The following is a 25,161-nucleotide window of genomic DNA, read 5'->3' on the forward strand; positions in this document are numbered from 1 at the left end:
CAAAACCTCTTCAAAAGATTACCGTGGCCACACCTTTTCATCTAGGATGGTGGAAGAGTGTACCATCATTTTATTTGTGGAATCGTACATGCATGATGCAATTCATGCACAAGATGCACTGCACTATAAAGTGACCATACACATATGACAGTCTACATATGGCGGCGTAATTGCATATCTGGTACAGTAAAGTAGACAAAGAGAACAAAGGACCAACTGCACAAGAATCTCATCAAGGGTTAAAAGATTTAATGTGTTTTTTAAAAAACTGGTAATGGGGAAAACAATGGCACTTGAGATAAACAAATCTTCAGGATCAGATGGTTTCCACGTTGGGGTATTAAGCGAAATAGAGGGAGCAATTGTAGATGCATTAGTCACAATGTTCCAAATATTACTACTTTATGAAATCGTCCCTTTGGATTGGAAAGTTAAAAATGATACTTCATTATATAAAGAGGGAAGGAGAAACCAGATAACTACAGACCTGCCAGTTTAACATCAATTGTGAAGATCGTTACTGGAATCTATCATCAGTAACAAAGTGACTAAGCATTTGGACAGTTATCAGCAATCAATGAGTATCAGCATGAATTTAGAAAGGCTCGGGTGTGTATGACTAACCTGGTTGAATTTTTGGGGGAGGCCATGGTGGATAGGGGAGTGTCAATGGATGTTTTTGTTACAAATTTACGGAAGACGGTATTTGCTGAGTTTCGGCACAAGAGATTATTCGCAAAAATGAGTATGTGTAGAATCGGAGGTAGACTTGTGACATACATTGATAATTGATTAGTCGTAGGACGAGCGTATAGGGATAAAGGAAACATTCTGTGATTGGCAAGATATGATAAGTAGTGTTTCCTAGGGAATTGTACAATGGTCTCAGCTTTTCAGTATATATAATGGGCCAGAATTTGCTGGCAACATAATGACAAGGTTAATGCACACACTGTCATTACTGATGTAAATCGTTCAGCAATCTGTGGTGAGTAAGAGTTACCCTGCTGGATGATTTGCACCATTCCATTGTTAGCTTTGCAAAAACAGCAGCCGCCCTCAACCTCCCCATCAATTTGAAGAAATTTCTGCATTTGTGCATTAATTAACAGTTTTTAAACATTTCTAACCTTAAATTTTTCTTCCATTTCCTTTCTATTTTTTCTCTCTATCTCAATCTAGTCTTTCTTTCCTACTCTTCATTTCTCTTTCTGGACCTTATCTGACCCTAATTTGCGATATTTATTTTTCCATTCCCCTGCTTCTTTCTCAATCCTTAAATCTACTTGGTTAGGGAGCTACAGACTGCTGGTTTTGTGATTCACAAAATTCCTCGATGCCTCATTGACCTCACGACATCTTGGTCAGCTCGAATTTCCAGCAATTTGTGCCAAAACAAGACATTGAGCCGAAGGGTGAAGGGGAAATTCTAACTAATGATGCACACAATTGGATGGCTTGCTTCAGAAAATCTTGGGCTTTTAATGACTTTGGTGAAGGAGTTGAGAGCAAGTTGTGTAGAAGCTACAAAGGTACATGGACAGACTCAGTGAGTAGGCAAAATTATAACAAAGGGATTTCAATGAGGCTTTCCAATTCGAGAAAGACAAATCAGAATATTTTCTTCATAATGAGAGGCTGAAAGATATGAAAGTGCAAAGGAATTTAGGTGTCCATCTTCACAAATCTCTGAAACCTAGTGCACAGATATAAAAAGAAACTAACTGGACGTTACCCTTTATCTCAAGGGGAGGAAATAATGCTTCAGTTGTACAGGGCCATGCTGAAACTCTGCATGGAGTGCCTAATGCAGTGTTGGGCCCTGAGTCATATACTGAGTGTAAAGCACAGATTTACCAACTCTGACCTCTTGGTCATCTTTCACTCCCTTTACCTCATTATAGGTGGTTCTGCCTTAAATTCTGGAATTTGCTCTCGAAACCTAACTAACCTCCTGTAAGACCTTCCTTAAAACCTCTCTTTGACCAAGCCTTTCCAAATATTCTAATATTTAATTTTTTTGGTTCAGTATTCTTTTTTGTCTACTAATACCCTGTGAAGCACCTTGTTATATTTTGCTAAGTTAAAGGCTCTATATAAATGCAAGTTTCTGTTGTTGATACCAGGGTTTATAGGATGAAGTTATGAGGAATGGTTGCACAAACTTGGCTTCTATTCCTTTGAGTTTGGATGGTTAAGGAGTAATCTAACTAAGGTATATGGTAGGTACATAGAATTTCCTCTGGTGGAGCAATCCAGAACAAGGAGTTAATTATATGCTGTAGCGAGATCACTTTGGAATGAAATCCAGAAATATGTTTTTTCTATGAAGTATAGTGGGAAACTTGGAACTGGTTTCTCAAAGGCTGTCGATTCTCTGTCAGTTGAAACATTGGAGAATGTGAGAGTTATATTTTAGTTAGATAAGAAGGGTATCCAAGAGGTCTGGAGTGAAGGTGGATAAATGAAGCTGAAGTATGATCCAATTCAGTCGTAGAGAAACTCAAGGGGCTGAATAGTCGACTCCTGCTCCTATATTGTTTAGATGCTTGAGGGAACATGTATAAAAACAATGAATGGTGAAGTTATGTTATTGATATAATCAAGAGGAGAATGAAGTGCAGGAAATACATTTTGTCTAAGGCCAAAACAAAGTCTTCACATCGAGAGAAATCTGTGCATGTGTGTAAGGATATTCTCTGATATGAGAATTGATTAAACATACCATCAATGCGTTGCCCCATAATCTACTGCTAATTATATTCATCTGTTCTAAATGGTGAGGTTGCAAGGTGCTCCTGCGATTCATGGTTCCTTGTATAGAATCAGTGACAAGACCTAAATCAAGCAAAGTCAGAATGTATTTATTTCAAAACTAGTAGCAGAGCTGAAAATACAGCCTCATTCCAAGGTCCAGATAATATTAAAATTTTTATTTTGTAGGTCATATTATCTGACTCCCACAATGAAATGCCATGCCAGCATCATATACTGAAGTCTTAACAATGGAAGGCACTTATAGTGATTAAAAACTTCCAGTTTTCTTACCATACAACTGAATAGAATGGCACTTTTGTTTGAAGTGAAGTTATTGTCATTTACAGTGAATTCAAATACAGCAAAGCCCTGTTTATATTGAAAAAGCGATGATGCTCTAATTCATATACTGTGAGACTGCAGAGAATAATGGGCAGCACGGTAGCCTTGTGGATAGCACAATTGCGTCACAGCTCCAGGGTCCCAGGTTCGATTCCGGCTTGGGTCACTTTCTGTGAGGAGTCTGCACATCCTCCCCGTGTGTGCGTGGGTTTCCTCCAGGTGCTCCGGTTTCCTCCCACAGTCCAAAGATGTGTAGGTTAGGTCGATTGGCCATGATAAATTGCCCTTAGTGTCCAAAATTGCCCTTAGTGTTGGGTGGGGTTACTGGGTTATGGGGATACGGTGGAGGTGTTGACCTTGGGTAGGGTGCTCTTTCCAAGAGCCGGTGCAGACTCGATGGGTCAAATGGCCTCCTTCTGCACTGTAAATTCTATGAATAAAACTCCAAAAGTCTATTACCCTCTTTCACTGTAATCACTTATTGTTTAACCAATCTGGAAAAGTGAAATACACGTTTGATAATAAGATTGGTTATTACATTAATGTTTGCAAAGAACCTGTTAACTTTTAATTAATTCTTTTGTCCATTATTTTAAAAAGATTAACGGCTTTGTTAGAATAGTGGACAAAGGAATTTGACATTTGTTCATTACTTTTACAACCCAGCCGAAAACAATGGATTAGTGTTTCTTGTCTTGAAGTGTTTAATATCTCTCTGCAATGAGGGCTTCAGTTGAGAACTAATACCAGCAGAGGCGTGATAGGCTAAGCTTCCTCCTTCTGTGTTTAGTGTCTATGATTCTACTGAGAACTTGAAAACATAGGTTGATAATTCAGTGTAAAACTAAGTGAGCTCTGATTTGTCAGATATGGTTCAAAGAAGACATTAAACTGCTGCATCTGGCAATTCTTTCAACATGTTAAAAGATCTCATAGCATGATTCTAAGTAGAGCAGGGAGTTCCACCACCTCAACCAACTGCACCAAAATAGATTAACTGGGGTTTCATCTAATTTCTCTTTTGACATTGCTGTGTTTTGAAAAAAAAAACAGGCTGTTGTTTCAACGATATTATAACAGTAAATACACCTCCAAGTAATTTATGTTGTAATGTGAGATTTTTAGATGTCTTAGTGATGAGATCTTGAGACTTGTATGTTTAAACATAAACCGTTTATTGTTAGTCTTTAACTATTTACAGATCCCAGGTTACTGCCGTGCATGGAGCTGCTTCTCCATGCAAGTAGGCTTCCAAGGTGTTCCTTCTGAATCTATTACCAAGTGACGCTATACATCATACTGTGGGTGGTGCTTTCCTCCAGTGCCACGTTAACTCTTGCTCTGCCAAACACCTTTACATTACAATGTAATACAGGCACCGCATCAATTTATTACATACACTTTATTACATTACTTGGAATGTTTCTGACAAATTTCACAAGTCACAGTTGAAGTATAGATCATCTACGATCTAACTGAATGGAGGCACATGCTTGAGGAGTTGAATGGTCTACCTTTTATTTCTATGTTCCACTGCAATATAAATCTGAGTTTTGAATTATGCATAAAAGACTGCGCTTCCAGTATTTACTTTGTTCCTTCTTACAAAAGAATCCTTCTTATGAAAGAAACACCATAAAACCTATATCTAAATGCAAATGTTATCTCGAATACATGCTTAGTTACTATTGTAATCATGACAGGCAATATACTGTAGGAGTTCCTGTAATTCATAAAACTGAAAACATCTGGTCCAGTTCTGCCTAAATTTGCAGTTGTGCATCTGTGAGATGGTGGAAGTAGGGCTGAAGCATGTCATAAGTGGGCGTTGGTTTATTGATTTATTGAAGGCTCAGTAATGGTTGAATATTGTTATAGATGTGATTTTCATTTTATAGTTAAGGAAATAGTTATTTAGAAGTATGATGATAGTTAGAAAGACAGGAAGGAGAGTGAATGCTAAATCATTACCGGAAAAATTCAGAAGATTAAGCAGGGCTGTTAATTTGCAACAGTATTAGGGCAGCACGGTGACGCAGTGGGTTAGCCCTGCAGCCTCACGGTGCCGAGGTCCCAGGTTCGATCCCGGCTCTATGTCACGGCCTGTGTGGAGTTTGCACGTTCTTCCCGTGTTTGCGTGGGTTTCGCCCGCACAACCCAAAAATGTGCAGGCAAGGTGGATTGGCCACGCAAAATTGCCCCTTAATTTGAAAAAATGAATTGGGTACTCTAAATTTAAAAAAAATGATTGCAACAGTATTCACCGAGGGTGGCATAAAATGAGCAATAACCAGACTTTTCCTGAAATCTTTGTTTCCCACCAGTGTATCCTTCCAAACTGGGGTGCAATTTCATGGGTGACTCCAAGAAGGACCGTTGGATAGTGATCAAGAGCAGGAGCGCATTGCTAATTTTTATCCTCTAACCCAGGGCTGCTGGAGCCCATTGTAGGGCGTTTTCTTTCATCTTGGCTGAGGTCAGACAATAAATCAGATTGAACTTACAATTTTCCTACTTTATGGCCTAATCACCCATAAGTCACATTGGTTCACACTGCGCTTAAAGTCTATGAGTAAAATCAGCCTAATAACCAGGAGGTCTTTGCTACATCCATTGAGTACTGGTTCAAAGAGTAGATATCAGGCTATGGTAAAACTTAATGAGCTGGATATCAAGGCTAGTGAGCAGAGCTCATGTAAAGCAAGATTAACTCCTAGCCCTTTACTATTGTGGGTTTCTCACAAGAACGATAAAGCAATGCAGAAGAAAGTTATGTTTGTTGAGTTTTCTTCAGCAATATTCTTAGTAGCCATTATTGAAGCCCAGAGCACTCAATGACAATGGGTGAGATTCTCTGCCTCACAATGCCGTGAACCGTGATTGGGTGTCTGATCAAAATGGCATGGAATGGCACCGAATCGGACACCATGGGCAGGATTCTCCCCTACCCGGCGGGGCGGGGGGGTGAGGCATCGAGGAGTGCCGTGAACCACTCTGGCATTGGGCCGCCCCAAAGGTGCGGAATCCTCCGCACCTTCAGGGGCTAGGCCGGCACCAGAATGGTTTGCGCCACGCCGGCCGGCGGAGAAGGGACTTGGCTCTGCCGGCCGGCGCGAGTTGGCACATACGCAGGGGCGCCAGCATGTGCTAGCGTCATCCCAGTGCATGCGCAGAGGGGTTTGTCTCTGCACCGGCAATGGCGGACTGGTACAGCCGCCAGTGCGGAGGAATAGAGTGCCCCCACGGATCAGATCACCCCGTGCCCCCCCGAGGACCCCGGAGGCCGCCCGCGATGCCAGGTGCCGCCGGCAAATACCTGGTGTAACATACGCCAGCGGGACTGGCCGAAAACGGGTGGCCACTCGGCCCATCACGGGCCGGAGATTCGCCGGGGCGAGAGGCGCTGCCAACAGCCGCTGGCTAGCGCGGCGCGATTCCCGTCCCCGCAAAATTCCCAGCGCCGGAGAAATCAGCAGCCGGCGGGCACGGGATTCACACCCCCCACAGCGATTCTGACCCGGCCGGTGGGGTCGGAGAATCCCACCCCATGTTCCCGTCCCTGCTAGTGGCAATAGTGAGGTCCATGCCTCGTATCGGCAGCAGCATACAAAACCTGCATTTCCGTACATTTAAATGTCATTAGTGTGTTTGACCCAGTATGCTCCAGGCCTACACAGTTCTCCGCCCCTCTCAGGCAGACGCCAGCGGGTATGAATTTCCACAAGTACTGACAAACGTGGACTGGGCACATGCTGCGGAGGGAGAGCAGGAGGCTAAAAAAACTCAAAAACTGTTGAAAACTGTCAACTTGCTGGGAGGTGGCTGCTCGGGTAGTGATTTGGGGTGTCCCCCTCGGGATCGGGTGGCCTGCCTCAGACAGCCATTAGCCATTGCTGCAGTCTGTATTTTAACCGCACCCCTTTGGAGCTACTTAACAAACTCCTGGCTGCTCAACTGCTGAGTGCTGCCTGTGTCCTTTAAATGCTCAAAGACTCTGGTCAACTGGGAGCCCACCCAGGCCACTCTAGCTGTGCCATCAAGGGCCAAGTTTAATCAGGAGCCCACCAGGTGTTGGCACTCAGAAGCACTGCCCCATTGCAGAGGAAGCAGGGGATCAGCTGAGCTCACCCCAACCAGAGACCACCTTTAAAATGCTCCCTGGTTTTCTGCCCCTCTCAGGGCAGAGGCCGGTGACATTGGGATTGAATTGCGTGCGATTCATCAGCTATCCTCCCCTGGTGAAACTTGCAGCATTGACTGCCTCTGCCAGCACCTCTCAAGTGTTGTTCAGGAGGACAGGCTTGAGTCTGCGGCTTACCCTCGGGAAGAAGGTGTCCCTCTGCTCCTCACTGGCATGGAGCTATTGGTCCACGTCCCGACCTCGGAGGGGCAAGTCTTCTCTGAGCCATCTTGATGGCTGCAGTGTACAGTAAGTGTAGTGCTTAAAAACAGCTCCACCTGCTAGGCTCTTTGGCGCTACTCCAGCCGAAGTGGATAAAATGCCCGTGGGGCCAGGAAATGCTCGTAATTCGCACCAGGAGAGTGTTGGCCCATTAACATGTCCTGAATTGCTCCACAAAGAGCGCACCCAACAAGAACGTGAATCAGCGTGAATCACACGCAATTCAATGCCAGTGTCAACACTTAGAACAGGATCTGCCAGTCGCTTTGCGACCAAAATGTAGCACGACACAACTTGTCCAAAAGATACCAAGATTTCTCTTCCGGGATCTACCTGGCTCATCGTGCCTCATCAGATCACTTTCTGGCAAACCCGCATATAAAAGCAAGACAGTTAGTCTCACTCTAATATGTGATCCTGAGATCTAACCAAAGCGAGGATCTAGCCCCCTCTCGCCTTGAAGATCTTGGGCGAACGCCGTTCCGTGCTGGTCTCCACAAACGGGGACAAGACGGAACAGCACTCGTGGGGCTCTCCCCCGGATTGGAGACCGCCAGATGCATGCCCTCTGGGCAGGGTAGTCCTGGGCACCCTGGCAGAGCCAGCCTGGCACAATAAAAGTGCCACCAGGCTGCTAACCTGGTGCTGCCAAGGTGCCCAGGTGGCACAGCCAGCTCTTCAATACAGTAAACGGGGTTGAGTGTGACCTCATCGGGGAATTCCCCGCTGAGGCCCTCAATCCACATGGATAGGTGTCAGATAGCAGGGTTTTCACGGCACTCGGAACGAGAAATACCATGTTAATCTCGCGTTACGGTTCACTGCCCCCAGTGGAGTAGATTGCATCTGTAGTCTCCCAAACGGAGAATCTCACCAACTTTTTACATTTTGTCTTAAAAATTTCACGAAACCGTTAACCTCAAAATTCACAGAGCCACATTTTGCTGTTGCATAGTTTGTGGGATGCTCCAGCCACCAGCCTGACTTAGTTCTGAATCATTTCCAATTATCTGGGTTGGCAAATTTGCATTAAGGGCGGGAGGATGTCTGCTTTTGCCCCATTGGGTCAAATTCTGAATTTTCCCATTTTTGTTGCAGCCGTCAATTGCTTTTTAATTAGGAATCCAGCATATTGTACTCTCAGGGCAGCACGGTGGCACAGTGATTAGCACTCCTGCCCCACAGTGCCAGAGACTCGGGTTCCATTCCGATCTCGAGGGACTGCCTGTGTGGAGTTTGCACGTTCTTCTCCTGTCTTTGTGGCTTTCCTCTGGGTGTTCCAGTTTCCTCCCACAGTCCAAAGATGTGCAGGTTAGGTGGATTGGCCATGATAAATTGTCCCTCGGTGGGGTTACGTGGATGGAGTGGAGGGATTGTGTCTGAGTACAGACTCGATGGGCCTAACTGCCTCCTTCTGCACTGTAAAGATTCTATGATTCGTTCAGACCCCTTTCAACTGTGATCCAGTCCTGCAAGCATAGCTTCATCATACAGCACTTTTGGGAGCACTGGAGTTGGACTTAGTGAGATTTCTGATGGGTGGCATCATCCCATTAATATGACATTGGCATGAAAGGAGGCAAGAGAAGGAAATATTCAATGGTGGAAATTCATTATGGAGAAGATAGGGGCTGGGGACCTTGGGAAACCAGGTCCTGCACCATATTCCATCCAACTAACAACTTACACCAGGACAGTGTCTGTTAACTTCTGTCAATACATTCAAGTACAACCCAAATCAATGGAATGGAAGTTTTCTCCATATGGCAACAAGTGGTTTTGTAAGTGGATTTAGTTCAGCAGTTTCATTCCAGTCGTTAGTTAGACTCATCCACAACATTAAGGTGCTTATGTTTCAATATGAATTTGCATTAAATTGGTAACTCCTTTCAGAGAGATTGGTGATGTGAGCAGTGGAAAAGCATAATGTTCAGAAGTTAGTGTTAAGTGGCGTTGTTCAGGCAGAGTGCAAATGGTACATTTTCTGATACAGGCCAGTGTGGTCAGTCTTTATTTCTACCTCCAGGCCTTTCAGAATATGTTGGCTCGGATGGGGTAAAGTCTGGTCCGTTGGCTAAAAACTACTTTTGTTTTGGCAACAAGGAAATATTAGGATTTGAGGTAGAAACATGTCAATGGCGAATGTGCCAGTAAAATAATCATTTGCCTTCCAGTATAACATGATAGTGAGAAATGATCCAGATAAAAAGAGTTTGTTGACTTTGTGGCGGTGATAGTAAAGACACTACACTCGCTTTCGCTCCCATTATGCAGGATTAGGTTGAGCTTTGATACTGCTGTGATTGAATAGCGATACTCAGATCAGACTTAAACAATGACCACTTCGGCAAGATCTTGGCTATCGACTGACCGTACCCCATTGAGGGATCAGTAGATTGAGAAAAAGAGTGGGTTGAGGAATGGAAACCGGCTGTATAAAGGAGAGAACCCCTCCAGTTATCATTTTTGTTGTGGCAGAATACAAAACACTTTTGGGTAAGATAAAATGTAGCCTTGCGTAGAATCAGAAAATCCCAACAGTGCAGGAGGAGGCCATTCGGCCTAATAAGTCAGCACCGATCCACTGAAAGAGTACCCAACCTCGGCCCACTTCCCTGTCCTATCCCCCGAGGCCCACCTAACCTTTGGACCCGAAGAGGTAATTTATCATGGCCAATCCACCTAACCAGCATGCCTTTGGACTGTGGGAGGAAACCGAAGCACCCTGAGGCAACCCATGTAGACACAGAAAAACATGCAAACTCCACGCAGTTACCCAAGGTTGGAATTGGACACTGGTGCCTGGAGCTATGAGGCAGAAGTGCCAACCACTGTGCCACCATGCTCCCCATGGATTCCTACAGTAGGCGGTGAATCCATTGACCCACAGAAAGGTGGTGCATCCATTGTCCGTCCATTGTTTTATTCGCTAGGGCACATCCTAAATCAAGTCTCAGATAAAAGTGATTTATTAGGAGAGAATAATCTGAGGTGGTTTCCCATTGCCTTCCTTTCAGCATTTAAAACTTTGGAGCACCTTTGTCTCGCTGGGCTAATATGTCCCCACCTATCATGTGGAGATGCATGTACTCTCACTTGACATCACCCTAATTAATGTTCAGAGCTGGTGCTCTGGTCTTCACTTACCAGGGCAGTCAGGAGTTGGGCCAACCTTTCTGGCTCCATGGTAGGAATGGCCAGTGGTCAATCCATGCAAAAACAAGCGCCCCATTCAATGTCAACACTGTATTTAAGAGGCCACACTTCAAATAGCTCTAGCAAGTGGAGACTAAAGTCGGGTGCATATCCTTCACCTTCTGACTGAGGCAAAATGGCTGCAACTAAGCAAAGGACCCTATAGTGATTTAAGTAAGGTTACTTTTCCTTTCACAGGTCAGGACATGGATGAAGAAGAGATAGCTTCTCCGGGGTCTGTGCCAGCTTCCTCCCAGGGCACGTGACCAAGGACAGTGATGCAAAAAAACAATCTGGCACAGACTGTCTAGTTTTGGGTCAAGTGGCTGTCTTTTTTGGCATCCAATGATTTTGCAGGTAAAACAAGTTTGTCACTGATGCAGATGATCGAAGTAGTTGATCACTATCATGAGTAGGTTGATAATTGTGACTGCACTAAACACCACGTCAACTCCAGTTTTTTAAAATAAATTTTGAGTATCCAATTCATTTTTTCCAATTAAGGGGCAATTTTGCGTGACCATCTTTTGGGTTGTGGGGGTGAAACCCTCGCAAACACGGGGAGAATGTGCAAACGCCACACGGACAGTGACCCAGAGCCGGGATCGAACCTGGGACCTTAGCGCCGTGAGGCAACCGTGCTGCCCCAGTCAACCCCAGTTAATAGAAACTTGCATATTTTAATCTGTTATTGGCTGTAGTGTGAAATCTACCTTGTGATTGGTTGACAGAGGTGCCATCAGCAAGAAGCTGTCACACTATCCTGTGGAACATGGACGACAATATTGTCAGCTCCCAGTTGCAGCCACCAAATGGAATACTATTTTGCACTGAGCATGCAGCAATACGATTACTGTCATGCAAGCAACAGTATCAGTGATTATAGATTTTCAACATAGGACTTGACATTTTCTTAACTAATACAGATCGAGGACTTGTTATTTACCAAGACTTGTAAAAGACCAGCCATACTATATCCAAGTAGTGATAATTTAAAGGCCAACTATTGCAAAATAATCACCACAATAGTGAGTGTCACAACAGATCTCAGTGAGTTGATTTTAGTCATTCAGGAGAAAATTCTTGTTTGTAGAAACCTAATAAAAATGGGGAGTTGATAGTCAGAAAGCTTCTTTTTATTGTATTTTCTAATGAAGTTTTAATGCATTTGCTACAATTGATTCAAAGGCTTTTAATGTGTATGCGTACACCACTCCTGAGCAAAGCAATATATTTCAAATGACATTCTTAGAGAGCTGGGACTGTGTAGCCTACATAAATAATGTTGGGATATGGGCTGTAACACTAAATGTACAAAAGCAACATACATTTCTTTCAAGCATGTGGCTATATTAATAGCATTAAATAGATGATATTCCATTTATTACCCTGTGCATGCTGGATTTTAAAGCTAGTGTATTAAGCATGAACCTGCTCAGCAGTCCTGCGGCTTCAGAATTCTCAGTCATTTCAAAACATCGCCAATAAATTAAGTCAAGGATGACCACAGCACTATAGTAATTGGCATCCTTAGAAAATGTACTGAATGACATTAACTCCTTATTAATTCCTTAACCCCTTGCCTTTGGTTAAGATTATAACAACTGTATCTAAGTTGCTGTTGAATAATATGTGGACAGAAGTTTCTATTTAATAGCACATTAGATTTAATCATTTTGTTCATTTTAATATTGCTCTGTAGAATTCTGAGAAAAATGAAAGGTGCTTAAAACAGATCTGACTGTTAAAAGAATTTAGCTAAATGTAGAAGATGCTTCTATTCAGAATCAAAATGATCAAACACTGGAGTGAGTCATAAGTTGTAAGTCAGTTTTTGAGCAATGTAGTAATATATCTGAATCCCAAAATTTAGTTTGCCTTTGGTACACTTATGCTTGTTATAATAGTATAGTTTTAGATGTATTGTGGAATTTTACGTAAAAATTGGATAATTGTTTATCTAAATTCTCCTTTATTGACTTTAATAGAAAACAAGATCAGGATCAGTATCATTTATTTCATCCCCGATGTGAATGACATCGCCTGTCATTTTTAAAAGTTCAATTTAGCATCAAGAGTGTCAAATTGTTAAGTAATGTTAAAATTTTGGAAACATTTAGTAATTTGCAGTGGATTAGAAAGGAATTCCCACGATGCATGGGAGAAATAATTTGAAACAATTTCACAATATCCAGTCACGGAGTGCATAGTGAGATGCGCTACATGATTGCTTGGATTAAAGAGGAAGTACTTAACATCAGAAATGTGTCAAGATTCAGACAATGATGGGCTGCTATTTCAGGATAGAAATCCTTTCTGGAGGAGGCTAATCTTGGGCAACATTGTCACTGAAGGTTAGCTATTGGCTAGGACTACAGCTTTTATCCTAGACCAGTGCTCCTCTTGAAGGCATGATCCAGTGTTCTGCGATGAAAAATACAACATAACCATGCTACAGCTCGTTTTGAGGTATTTAGAGAATATCTGTATAAGTAGCACTCCTTATTTTACACCCTCCCTTCTTAAATTAATCAGCATGCTATCAAATATTCAAGTGCTTGTTTGAGAATGTGAAGTAGATTCCTGGTCAGAAAAGTGCCACAGAAGTTTGTCGATATTTCAGGAAGGTCGAAGTTATAATTCAGAACTGATTACCTACATTGCTGTTCAAATCTGAATGCAAAAGCAGTACTTTCATTTGATTACTCAGTCGAACAAAAAGTTAGCATTTATTGGGGAGAAGGTGGGGAGGTAAAGATTTCGGAACCATTCCCATTTCTATCAAGCCAGATGTCCCATTAAAACCAGATGTTTATTTTTAAGTTCCAGTAGTCATTCTTTCCATTCCCATCTGAAGCAGATTGTAGGACAATGTTGTACTGGATATGGTCAGTGACAGGAGTTAGAGCATTCTTATGGAATGCTTATTTGCAGTTATGTGGTGACCACATTTGTCAGAGCATTAGTCAATTGGATTATGCACCAATCGATTGCAGGTCTCTGATTTCTCGAAGGCTACAATGTACTTGCCTCTCCTGGAATACTCACACATTTTCTCAAGTCACAAATCCATTCATCTCACAATGTCAAATTGTAATAATTAAGCATTATTGATCCTAAATTCAATTAACTGCATTAACACTTGACTAGATCGAGGTGATTGCAGGGGCTGGCCAGACAGAGCATGTGCCGATATTTAATTCAACAATGCCCACCCGGAACTGTTAAAGTTTATGCTGTAAACTACAACAGCATGTGTGATTATTTCAGGCCCCAGACAGTTCCCACCCAGCAGAAGGAACCTACACCTGCATCTCATTATAATTTTCATTTTTTAAAAAATTCCCACGAACAGAAAGCCTGATTCCAATAAAGGCCTAGTTCTGCAGTTAGCATTAATCAAAGTAATTGCCTGATAAGAAGAAAGAAAATAGCTTAATGTTCATAGTTGGATTAAGCAAAGATTTTAGACTATTGGTGGGGCATACCTGTGGAATGTTTGTCTCCATCTGAAAACCTTTGCTCTTCTTCATTTCAAAGATGGAATAATTATGTCCGCAGACATTGGGATAGGAGGGATCAAGCACAGTGTTCAGGCATGTAATTTGGCACAGCCAGCCAGCCCCGTTCCACCACCAGTCCGTTTTGGAATAATTGGGGGTGGAATGGTCACCTGCCCACAAGCATATTGCTAATTGAGGTAGTGAAAGGCCAATTATTAGAGATTAAGTGGAATTTTCTAGTTGGCCTCTCAGCCCCTGCAGCATCAGGAACAAGGCAGCTACCTGGAGGTAGCCTCTTGGCTGCAGACTGGGCGGGGAAGCAGAGAGGACCACCCAGTCTACCTGACTGCAGCTGGAGGCACAGGCGGCTCTGCGGGGAGGTTCCCAGTCCACATTGTGGAGCGACTGCTTGTGACCATTTTTTAAAAATACAATAGTTTTAAAAGTGCTGAGAGGGCACCTCAAGGTGGAAGTAGCCTCTTTTTCCCTTACCTGCACAGGCAACCTCCATCCCGCTCCGAGCTGGACGATCATCTTTTCTTTAAATTGGCTGGTTCAGGAAGGATCACTACTGGGTGGCTGTCCCCGACACTGTGTGGGGTTGAGACTCCCACTTGATCCCACCTGAAACCCCTTCTCTGGGTTAGCCTCCCAGGTGTCACTGTTTTAGTTCTAAATGCTGGCATCCTTCTCCATCTGTTTCCTCCCTAACAGATTCTGACACATCTTTAAAGAAACATTTGAGTAAACGGTAGTTGAGAGTGAGCCACATGGCGCGCTTTAATGGAAGGGAAACAGAGTTAGTTCCGTGTCGGGCATGTTCAGTCAGATGTTTCCTGGCACTAGCAACGCAGAGAATGACCAGGGGTATTAAACGGGACTCTGCTTCATTTCTGGGCCTCGGCAAGGAACACCCCGATGAGGCTGCACTTAATCCCATTTCTAAATAATGCCCCGACCTCTAGACTCCCACTTTGGCTTCCGGCCCCCCCCCCCCCCCCCCCCCCCCACCACACTCACCAATACGAGGGTAATTGAGCCTCCCACACCCCACCTCATAAGACCTGATCCCCGCATGGGCAAGATGCCACCTGGTCACCTTGGCACTGCTAGCCGGTCACCACTCCTGACAGGCTGCCCTGGTGGCACTCTCAGGTTGGCAGTGTCATAGTGCCAAGGTGGCATTGGGGTGCCAGGGTATCCCTCTGGGCAACCCATCCCCCATGTGCCAGCGCGCCTGGTCCACGTTTCTGGAAACCAGTGCTAAACAGCACCCGCTCGGGGTCCCCGAGGCGAGGCCATTAGTTCCTGGGTGCTGGGTAGATCCGGCGTACAAATATGGAATTCTGGATCCCGACCTCAATGGACCGAGAGGCCTCCTTCAAGAATCACCAGCCTCGTCTCATCTCGAGTCGGGTACGGCGAGGCTGATGGATCGCGCCCTCAATTTACAATTTGCATATTCTCCCAGAGTCAGCATGGGTCTTACCCCGCAACCCAAAGATGTGCCAAGTAGGTGAATTGGCCATGTGAAATTGCCCCTTAATTGGAAAATGAAAAAACAATTCAATTCAAACCCAACAATCTCGTGTTGTTGTTAGCATGCCATCTAGGAGGTTCATGCTTTGAATAATGAGATCTTCCTTGGCCCCTGGCAATGTACTGACCTGCACCAGAGAGTGACAAATAGGATACTAATCTGAAAACTATAAAGAGGCACCCAGGAAAGTAAGATGAACTTCCCAAGTTTGACAAGAATTAATACCAGAAACCTCTCTTCTAAAGCTCGATTGAATTGATCCTAAAATGTTGAACTTACTGCAAAATACTTTTGTTTGGCAGTTGTAATTTGAAGCTTTATGGGATCAGTTTTCTGTTTAAGCCTTTGTCTGCTATTGTATAATGTTATTAGTCTGTTAAAGAAACTGGGCCGGGATTCTCCCCTACCCGGTGGGGCGGGGGGTCCCGGCGTAGCAGAGTGGCACCAACCACCCCGGCATCGGGCCTCCCCAAAGGTGCGGAATTCTCTGCACCTTTAGGGGCTAGGCCCGCGCCGGAGTGGTTGGCGCCACGCCGACTAGCACCAAAACCGGCGCCAACGGCCTTTGACGGCCACCGCCCGGCGTCAGGGCTGGCCAAAAGGCCTTCGCCGGTTCGCGCATGCCCCGGTGCGTCAGCGGCCGCTGGTGGAGGCCGTGGCGGCGGTGGAAGAAAAAGAGTGCCACCACGGCACAGGCCCACCCGCCGATCGGTGGGCCCCGATAGCGGGCCAGGCCACCGTGGGGGCAACCCCCGGGGTCCGAACGCCCCGTGGCACCCCCCCCCCCAGGACCCCGGGAGCCCGCTCGTGCCGCCAATCCCGCCAGCACCAGAGGTGCTCCAATTCCTACCGGCGGGAGAGGCCTGTCAGCGGCGGGACTTCGGCCCATCGCGGGCTGGAGTATCGCCGCGGGGGTCCCGCCGATCGGCGCGGCGCGATTCCCGCTGATTCCCGGGTGGTGGAGAATACCGGCCACGGCGGGGGCGGAATTTACACCGGCCCCAGGTGATTTCCCCAACCCTGCGGGGGGTCGGAGAATTCCGCCCCCGGTGAGGGAATGTTTGCAGCCACTCAATGGCACCTTTAGTCAAAGCCACAAATTACAACATGGCACTATACTACAAAATGTATTTAATAGCTTTCGTGCACATTTGATGTTAGCATCTCTATAACACATTAAATTAATGGTGTCAAAAGTGAACTGCATCTTCCAGAAGAGCAGAAAAGTGAACTGCATCTTCCAGAAGAGCAGAAGTCTTGGTATTGTCATTGTTCAGTGAGGAAGTAGTTAAGTGAAAAGTTACTTGTCAAGTGAGAAGGCTGCTTATTACAAATCCTTTTTACACTTCTCAGAAGTATTTTAAGGCAGAGTACTGTTTGAATTACTGTAAAATCTGGAGTATTGGTTACATGCTGTAAAAATGAAAGACACAACTTTTACAAGGATTTGAAGGAAAATATCTATCAGATTAGGAAAATGTAATTTACAGTCTCTAGTTGCCAGTAATCCGAACCTGAATATGCATTCGGTTGAAATTAAAGAATTTTATGGGATCAGAATTTCATGTTGCTTTGTGTGTAGTTCTGGTCATCAAGCTGTTACGTAGGTTTACCTCTTCAAATGAATATAAACAAGAAATTGGAATTAATAAAGAGAGAAACATGGAATATGCTATCCCTAGATTGTAAATTAGTGGGTTGAGATTGTAGACACCATTGATTTGGAATCCAATAAATGTTCTGACGCTTGGATTAAAACTAAATGCTTTCTTTATGGAACGAAAGTTTATCATTTGTACTGCTGTACTTCTTACAGAAATATAAATACAATTAGAAACATGATTATTCATGCTGAGCAGTATGAAAGAAAATATAAAATGCCACGCATTGTTCAGATGGTGCTTTTTATAATGGCCATCAATCTTCCTTTCCTTCATCCTATAATGATGTCATCCAGGAAATGTCACAAACTCCATTCCTCCAGCCTCAATATCATTCAATATTTGATCAACATTCTTTCTCAGCGACAAATTTGTGCCGCCAGTTCCACCATCCATTAGTTCTCGAGCTTCAAAAGGGCAATAGTATTCTGCCAAAATGATTGGTACGTCATGTAACTAAGTGAGTATTTAAAAGTATGTAACAAAATTGAATGATGAGATGATGACATCACAAAACCACTGACAGTGCTGAAAATTTAATTATTTTTTAATCAATAACCTGTGCAAGTGAGAATTTACCCAGTAACAACGAAAATGGATTCTCTTTTTGAGAGAAGGTTTTCCTCGTTTGTTCCTGTGACTGATGGTGCCTGAAAACTGATGTGCCTCCTTTCGAAGATAACTCCTATTGAAATATGGTGGAGCGATAAACTGGAGCGGCAAGTCACAGCAACACCAAGTGATGGCATGTGGAGAGTCCCACAGTGTTGCTGAACTGCCAGTTTCGGGATACTGATGTGGGGAGGTGCCACCAGAGGCTCGGCACTTCCGCATAGGGACCATCCTGCCAGCTAGGTGGACTGGTATTGGTGAAGGCCTGGGAACATGATTTATGGGAACTGAAAAATAAAAAGAGTGAGAACAAAAAATCAAAACTGGATAGACTGACGAAGAAAATAAAAATCCACAAGCGACTTTTAAAGTTTTAAAATCGTTCAAATTTACTCCGATGGATCGGTTTCTATTTAAATGTTAAAGCAGCAGATCCTAAAAGATAGTCTGCATTTTGTCAGCTTAACATATTCTAAAAATGTATTTATAAACCACCAAAGTAATCTATGCAGATGTAACGATATTATTTGTCCCTGCATATACTCCTTAGAAACACGATAACCTGTCTTCTAAGGCATGCTGCTTCCGAAGAAATCATTTTGGTAGCAGGTAAAAGTTTATTTCTCTTTCCGGTACTTTGAAAGAAGGTTGGAAGTATTTATAGCAAAGAGCTCTCTGGAACAGAGCAGTGCATGTAATCTGAGCTGTAGGCATTATTGCGACTATAATTTGTAGAGGTAATGAAGTTGGACCCCCAATAAGATCAGTTGTATTTTATAAAAGGATAATTGGAAAATAAATAAATTTCACTCAACAGTAGATCTACAATTCAATAAGTTAACTTAGCCTAGCAGCAGGGCAGCACGGTGGCGCAGTGGGTTAACCCTGCTGCCTCACGACACCAAGGTTCCAGGTTTGATCCCGGCTCTGGGTCACTGTCCATGTGGAGTTTGCACATTCTCCCCATGTTTGCATGGATTTCACCCCCACAACCCGAAGATGTGCAGGTTAGGTGAATTGGCCACGCTAAATTGCCCCATAATTGGAAAAAATGAATTGGGTATTCTAAATTTATAAAAACAAAACTAAGCCTAGCAGTGACGACAATGACAGGTTTGATCTCGGGTCCGTGCTGAGTTAGGTGATCTCAGCATTCAGTATGGGCGAATTAGCTCCAGCGCTCTAAACTAGTAAGAGTAGAGCATAGGCTTGGGTTCCCAATCCCACTATTCAGACACCTGTGGTAGAAAACTGTTTGCATATTGGGTTTGGGTAAGGGTAGAATCCCAATCCCTGCAGTTCAGGAGTCTGCAGATTTTATGCATGAAGAATTGCCACGTGGGAAAAATACTGGAGCAACTGTGGAATTATATTCCAGCAATAAGTCAGTGCCTTCCAGAAAGGGACTGGGGGAGAAAATTGCCAGACAAAATTTAGAGAAGTGCCAGAGCTGAAAGTTGATCTTAATAAAATGTACGACACCAAGAATTGATGCGAAATTAGGCACCACTGGATTCACGCTAAAGAGGAATTTTGCGCCAGGCCTATTTAAACATCAATAATAATCAGACCCTGAGTAGACAAGAAAGGTTTTATGCAACTTGTTGATCACATTATAGAGCAAGTTACATATTAAGTGGAGCCTATTCATTGTATCATTGGACTTTGCAAAACAATTTGGGAATGTTTATTTGACATCAGGCATTAAAGCAAGTAAACAAACATTTATCTTGTCCTGAACAGGATTGTATTTAGGTGGTGGAGGCCTTGCATAATTTAATCCTGGCATGAGGAGGTGAGGCACAGGCATGGACTTGGGTTGAACAGCTTAACCACTGTAGTCAGTTTGGTCAAGCTCAAATTGCTTTTTCCCCCACCAGGTTTAAATTGTGCAAGCCTGCCACAACCTCAGGACAAAATTGCGATGCTATAGCTTGAAAAATCACAATGCTAACTGTAAACTACACTTATAGCTGGAATGGCAACAGTTATCTTGCTCCTCTCACCAGCTGGCACAAGGAAAGGCACAGAAATTCCTCCAGGATTGAGGTCTTTACTGCCAATCCTGGTTCATTATCAAAACCCTCTGCAAGTTACGAGTTGGAAGTCTTGAAGGCATATTGGGAACATCATTCAGTTTGTTTTATGAAAGTTAGTTTCTAGAAGGAAACAGAAAAACAAATTAGGCTGTAGTTTCTATCATTAGATATGGTCTGTAGTTTTATTTTCCACACTTAGGAAGAAAATGTTATGGGTTATGTAAAAATATGCTAACTCAATAATCATACTAATTTTTAACCATGACAATGGTATTCAGAATTTCTGTATCCTAGCAACCTAGTGATTAGTTTGTCAATCGTGAAAAGCAGAATTCTACTGAGTAAAATATTTGATTCCATGCTTGATTCAACAAAATGATTTAAACCATTAGTGGAAGTCGAGTCACTCTGTTTTATTCCTTGAATTCAGTGAATTACTTCATGCTGAGAAACACCAAACCACTAAACCCTGCCCCTACTAAGCCTGGGTCCTCGCTATGCTGTAGAAGGGGAGGACTTTGTGACTAATGTTCCAAATAGATTAACAGATGATTTTCAGAAAAGAAACAACTTAACTGCTGCAATGGCAAGGGAGCATTGTATGGATGCGGAAAATTCATTTTTCTTAAGGGTTGGGAATATTTCTAAAGAAGTGTCCAACCTATTGAAGACCACAACAGCACTTGTTATTCAATTTATTGAAAATAAAATTAATTGAAAAACTAATTATTTTAAAATTGTTTTGGAATTTCTGAAAAATGTGGTTATTCCCTACATTTTGTAGTTTTTTGATTCAGTGTGAGTATATATATAGATTCCATCTTTTGCATGATAAGGTTAGTGAATGTAGTTATTTAAACAGAGAAGTGGTCACTCGGTAATCAAAGGGTTACAGTTTGTGCATAAGTGACAGGGCTCCACTGAAATCTACTACAAGGCCACAGTCATGCATGGCTTTAGTGTTTGCCAGATTGCTCCACATTAAAAGGCCCTCACCACAACTAAAACAGCCACCAAAGTCTGCAATATATTTATGTCTCAGTGTTGTTTATTGTCTTGTTGGCTCCATGTCCTGCAGTTAGTAAGCTTTTATGCATTGCTTTCTGGGAGCTGAAGTCTGTATTTACAGGCTGTTTACTTTGGATATTTTTCCAAAAACATCCTGAGAGGTTTTGCAGTGCCTGCTCAGAGCCACTTGACTATTTTGGCCTTGAATACTGAATGCTCTGCATTATCACAAGTGTAGCACAAAAAGTAATATATCACCGTTTATCTTTTGGAAAATCAGAATTCATAAAGCTTTTACAAACCCCCTGTGATGGTGTAATTATTAATTACATATGTTTCATTCATAATTCTAAAGAAGAAGACAAATGGCAGTGAAATTTGAAGTGTGCAGTAATTTATTAGGCAATAAAATTGATGTATTCACCCAGCCTTCAAAATTCATCTGTTCTGAAAAGTTTAGGGCCAAAGCCAGCAAGGGGTTATGGGACAACCTACCCTTGGGCACTGTATAATTTTAATAAACTAAAATCGCAAATATACAATTCCTTGGATAGTTGTGGCCATACACAGTGCGTTTTTTTAAAACTGAAGATAGATGAAGGGAGGCCATGTTAATGTTTTGTGTTACAAACAGAATGCAGTGCACCATACCTGATGCATGTTTGGATGGAACATCATCTTCAGCGTATATGGGCACAGCTTGCCTCCAATATTATGATGTACAAGCTGTTTGGGTACTCTGACTACTTAGTGTAAAAGTATTAAAACTATTAATAGAAATAAACATAACCCTGACTTTAGGATACAACCCCTTTCCCCAAAACATCAATAAAGCACCTCAATCTCCTTGTCCAACATGGTCTGCTTTTGTGGCCTTTGTTATTTGGAACGTTATCTACTTTGATGCGGCTGGGAAGCAGGACCATTCCCAGCTGACGGGGAGAAGCTGTCTTCATCCCTTCTGTTTTGGATAGATTTGTTCCCAGATGTGAAGAAGTGAAAAACTGTGTCTTTGCAACATAGACAAGTGGATGGAATAGGTGGTTTGAGATTAAGAGTATTTCACACCTAACTTAAGGACGTAAAGTTCAACCCGTGTTCCAAGATATTTGAATTTTCTGGCCTTCATTGAGTCCTTTTGCCATTCTCTTGTGCTACCTTACTGCATGGAATGCTGCATGGAGTTAAGACAGTCACATTTCCAGGCTTTGTGGGTGCTGATGAGTAAAGCTGGTACAAACTAGTTCACTCGGTTTGAATTGCACCTCTTAATGATAGATCGCTATCGGGCACCTTGTCTAGCTCTACTTGGGTGATAAGCAATGATTGCCATCAAGTGCACGGTTGTAATAATCCTATACTAGAGGTGTTGGCATGGAGATCGTTGTTCTTCGGATTTTAAATTTTAAAAAAATAGCAAATTAGATAACTTAGTTGTCAGCAGGTTCTGATATACAATTTGTTTGGTGGGGGGGGGGGGGTTGTTTCCCCCCCTTAACCCACATCATAAGCAGATGGTGGAGCTTTTCAGCCATGGTTGCCGCCTACTCGGGAGAAACTGCTCCGTAAATTAAAACCGTGAGGAAGGCAACTGGAACTCACCTCAGCTACTTTTCCCCAAGTGTCTCAAGAATCTCACGTGAGGTTTGAGTTAGGACATGCCATGGCGCAGATCACAACAAATGGATGAGCTTTATCACATAAATTGATTCTTAGTGTTACGACACCCTGGGTTAGAGCATGGTCAATTCAAGCCCCACCTGTCCCGGAGTCACAACACAAACAAATTAAGCAATAATTCTTATGGAAATACCCAAAGCCTTTGGCCCTTGGCTGCCCAATAATTACAGTCACCAGGTTTGTAAATGTAAATACAATTACTGTTTATTTATAACAAGAACTATAATGAAAAATGCAGTAAAGACAGTTAGTTAATGATTAACTAATACCTAACTCCTACTTTAACTTGCCCTCCCTCTCTGTACACACGCACGCGCGCACACAGACACACACACACTAGGCAGACACAGAGTGGTGGGAAGGGTAAAAATCATAACTGAAATAAAACAAGAGTCTTTGGGCATGATTTTATGGCCATGCTGCACCCAAAAAGCAGCGCACAATGCACAGTATGGCCAAAAGAAGCTGGGAGGCCCACCTACCAGAATCTATCCGGCTCAAAATGCCTCGCAAGATTTACCGCGATCTCGTACGAATTGCAATGTAAATCTTGCCCATTGTGGGCAGAATCACTTTTTAACATCTGCATATTAAAGTGAGACAGCTAATCTCGCTTTAATGTGCAGATTCCCGAGGTACCCGAGACGTCGGATCTCCTTCATCTTGGAGACCTCGGGAAAGCGCCATTCAGTGCTGGTCTCCACAGTCAGGGACCAGATGGAATGGCACTCTTGGTCCAGAGGTCCTCAGGTGTGGAAGCCCTTTTAGCAAGGTGGTACCCTGGCACTGCTGGTGTCAGTCTGGTACCCTAGAAGTGGCACCTGGGACACCAGCCTGGCACTGCCAAAGTGCCCAGGTGGCACTGCCAAGAAGCCAGGCTGGTAATTTTCAAGTGGTGGCGACTGTGCAGGTGTTGTGGAGGGGTGCTGAAAGGCCCGGGGACCCTCCCATAGTGTGTGATTGGAGGGGGAGCTGGGGATCACTTCTGGGGCTCCAGAGGTCAGGGCACCATTTAAAATTCGTGCCCCGATCTCGCGCTAAACTGAGGAGTTGCATGACTGAAGCTCCTCAGTGCTCAAAACGGGGCTATGTGCGGCTTTGGCCATGCGCTCCCCACTGAGGTCATCTACCTAACGTGAGTGCTGTTTTATGGCGTGTTTCTCGGCACTGCAAGTGCTGGGAAACACGTGGCTAAAAGCCCTCGCTGTGGGACTTTGTTCCTATTTAGTTAAATCGCGCCCAATGTTTCAGATAATGGTTTTAGCACACTTTTCCTCACAGCAAGCTTGCAGGTTAAAGTCTTTGTTTGCAGCCTGGAATGGTCTTCTCTGTAGACTTATCCATCCAGGTTATGTGTAACTTTACAAGTACAGCAGTCACAGCCTTTCCGGGGAGAGAGTAACAAGTTAAAGCCTCTGTTTACAGTCCGTACTGGTTTTCCTGTAGAAAGACTCATTCATTCTGTAGTTTCAGAAATACAACACCCACAGGCTTTCTGGAGAGAAATACGGAGGAAAGAAAGTGGACCTTCTCTCTCAGCTGCCAGGAGACAAACTGAAACTCCTTCGGTCTCTGAACCATCCCACTGGGATACGATCCATTCACCACCCATCACCGGACAATGTACAGCCTTTTGGGCCAACCCATTGGGCCCTAGTCAATCAATCAAACCAAATCCCAACCCATCTCTCTGACTGATGCCTAAAAGTCTGAAGCTCCAGTTTAAACCAGCAGGTGATCTCCTTAAATTATGGATTCTTCTGCTTTAATTAAAGACACAGACTGCTTGCCTTAAATAGACATGTCCATTAATCATCAATGGATCAAAATAAGAACAGCAAAAATAAAATAAAGGGGAAATAAACAGGAAGGAACCTTACATTAGTGAGGTGAATCACCTGTAGGAAATGTTCAAAAATATAGGATTGTGTGAAATTCCCTCCTGATCCCCAACATAATCCAGCAAATTCTTGGATATCAATATAACTCTCAGAGCACATCATTCAGCATCAAAACATGTTTTCCAACTAAGCTCTGCAGACTCCAGGAGATCCAAAAGGTTATCAGATTTTTGTTTGCCTGGCACACGGTACATAACTAGAGTATAGTGTGTTGAGAATTCACACACATTTCCATCTTTGTTGCTTCCATTTTACTGTCTCTTGTATAGACTAACAAACACTTTCTACTTGGATTGTGGTGCTTTGCTTTGACCAGTACTATTTGAGAGAAGTGAGGGTGAGAGAATTTCATTGATAATATTTGCACAAGATCTCTGGGAATATGACACTATTTGCACAAGGTTTATGACTATTTTCAGTAGGTCATAAGAGTGTGTTCGTATTTGCAGATGCTCTGGGATGTATACCAGTATTTGTAGGGATAACATAGGGAGTTTGCCAGTACACATAGACATTCCCCA

General features: G+C 43.3%; 1 protein-coding gene across 7 annotated transcripts in view; it reads left to right on the forward strand.

Moving 5' to 3' along the window:
* tshz3b (teashirt zinc finger homeobox 3b) overlaps positions 1 to 25,161 on the forward strand; it is a 75,889-nt gene that overhangs the window by 42,856 nt on the left and 7,872 nt on the right. For 2 of the 7 annotated variants that reach the window (XR_005461795.1, XM_038806589.1), the window contains exon 2: positions 18,563 to 18,621. The exons of 3 other annotated variants lie outside the window; for them this stretch is intronic. Coding sequence is in view for 2 of the 4 variants with exons in the window: in XM_038806589.1 (XP_038662517.1) it covers positions 18,563 to 18,621 (59 nt within the window). In the remaining 2 variants the exon portion in view is untranslated. Of the gene's footprint in view, positions 1 to 10,915; positions 11,054 to 18,562; positions 18,622 to 24,186; positions 24,474 to 25,161 lie in introns of those variants that run through there. 2 more of the 7 variants (XM_038806594.1, XM_038806590.1) reach the window with 2 other exon arrangements.

Source organism: Scyliorhinus canicula, chromosome 9 (assembly GCF_902713615.1).
Source record: "Scyliorhinus canicula chromosome 9, sScyCan1.1, whole genome shotgun sequence".
NCBI classification, from domain to species: domain Eukaryota; kingdom Metazoa; phylum Chordata; class Chondrichthyes; order Carcharhiniformes; family Scyliorhinidae; genus Scyliorhinus; species Scyliorhinus canicula.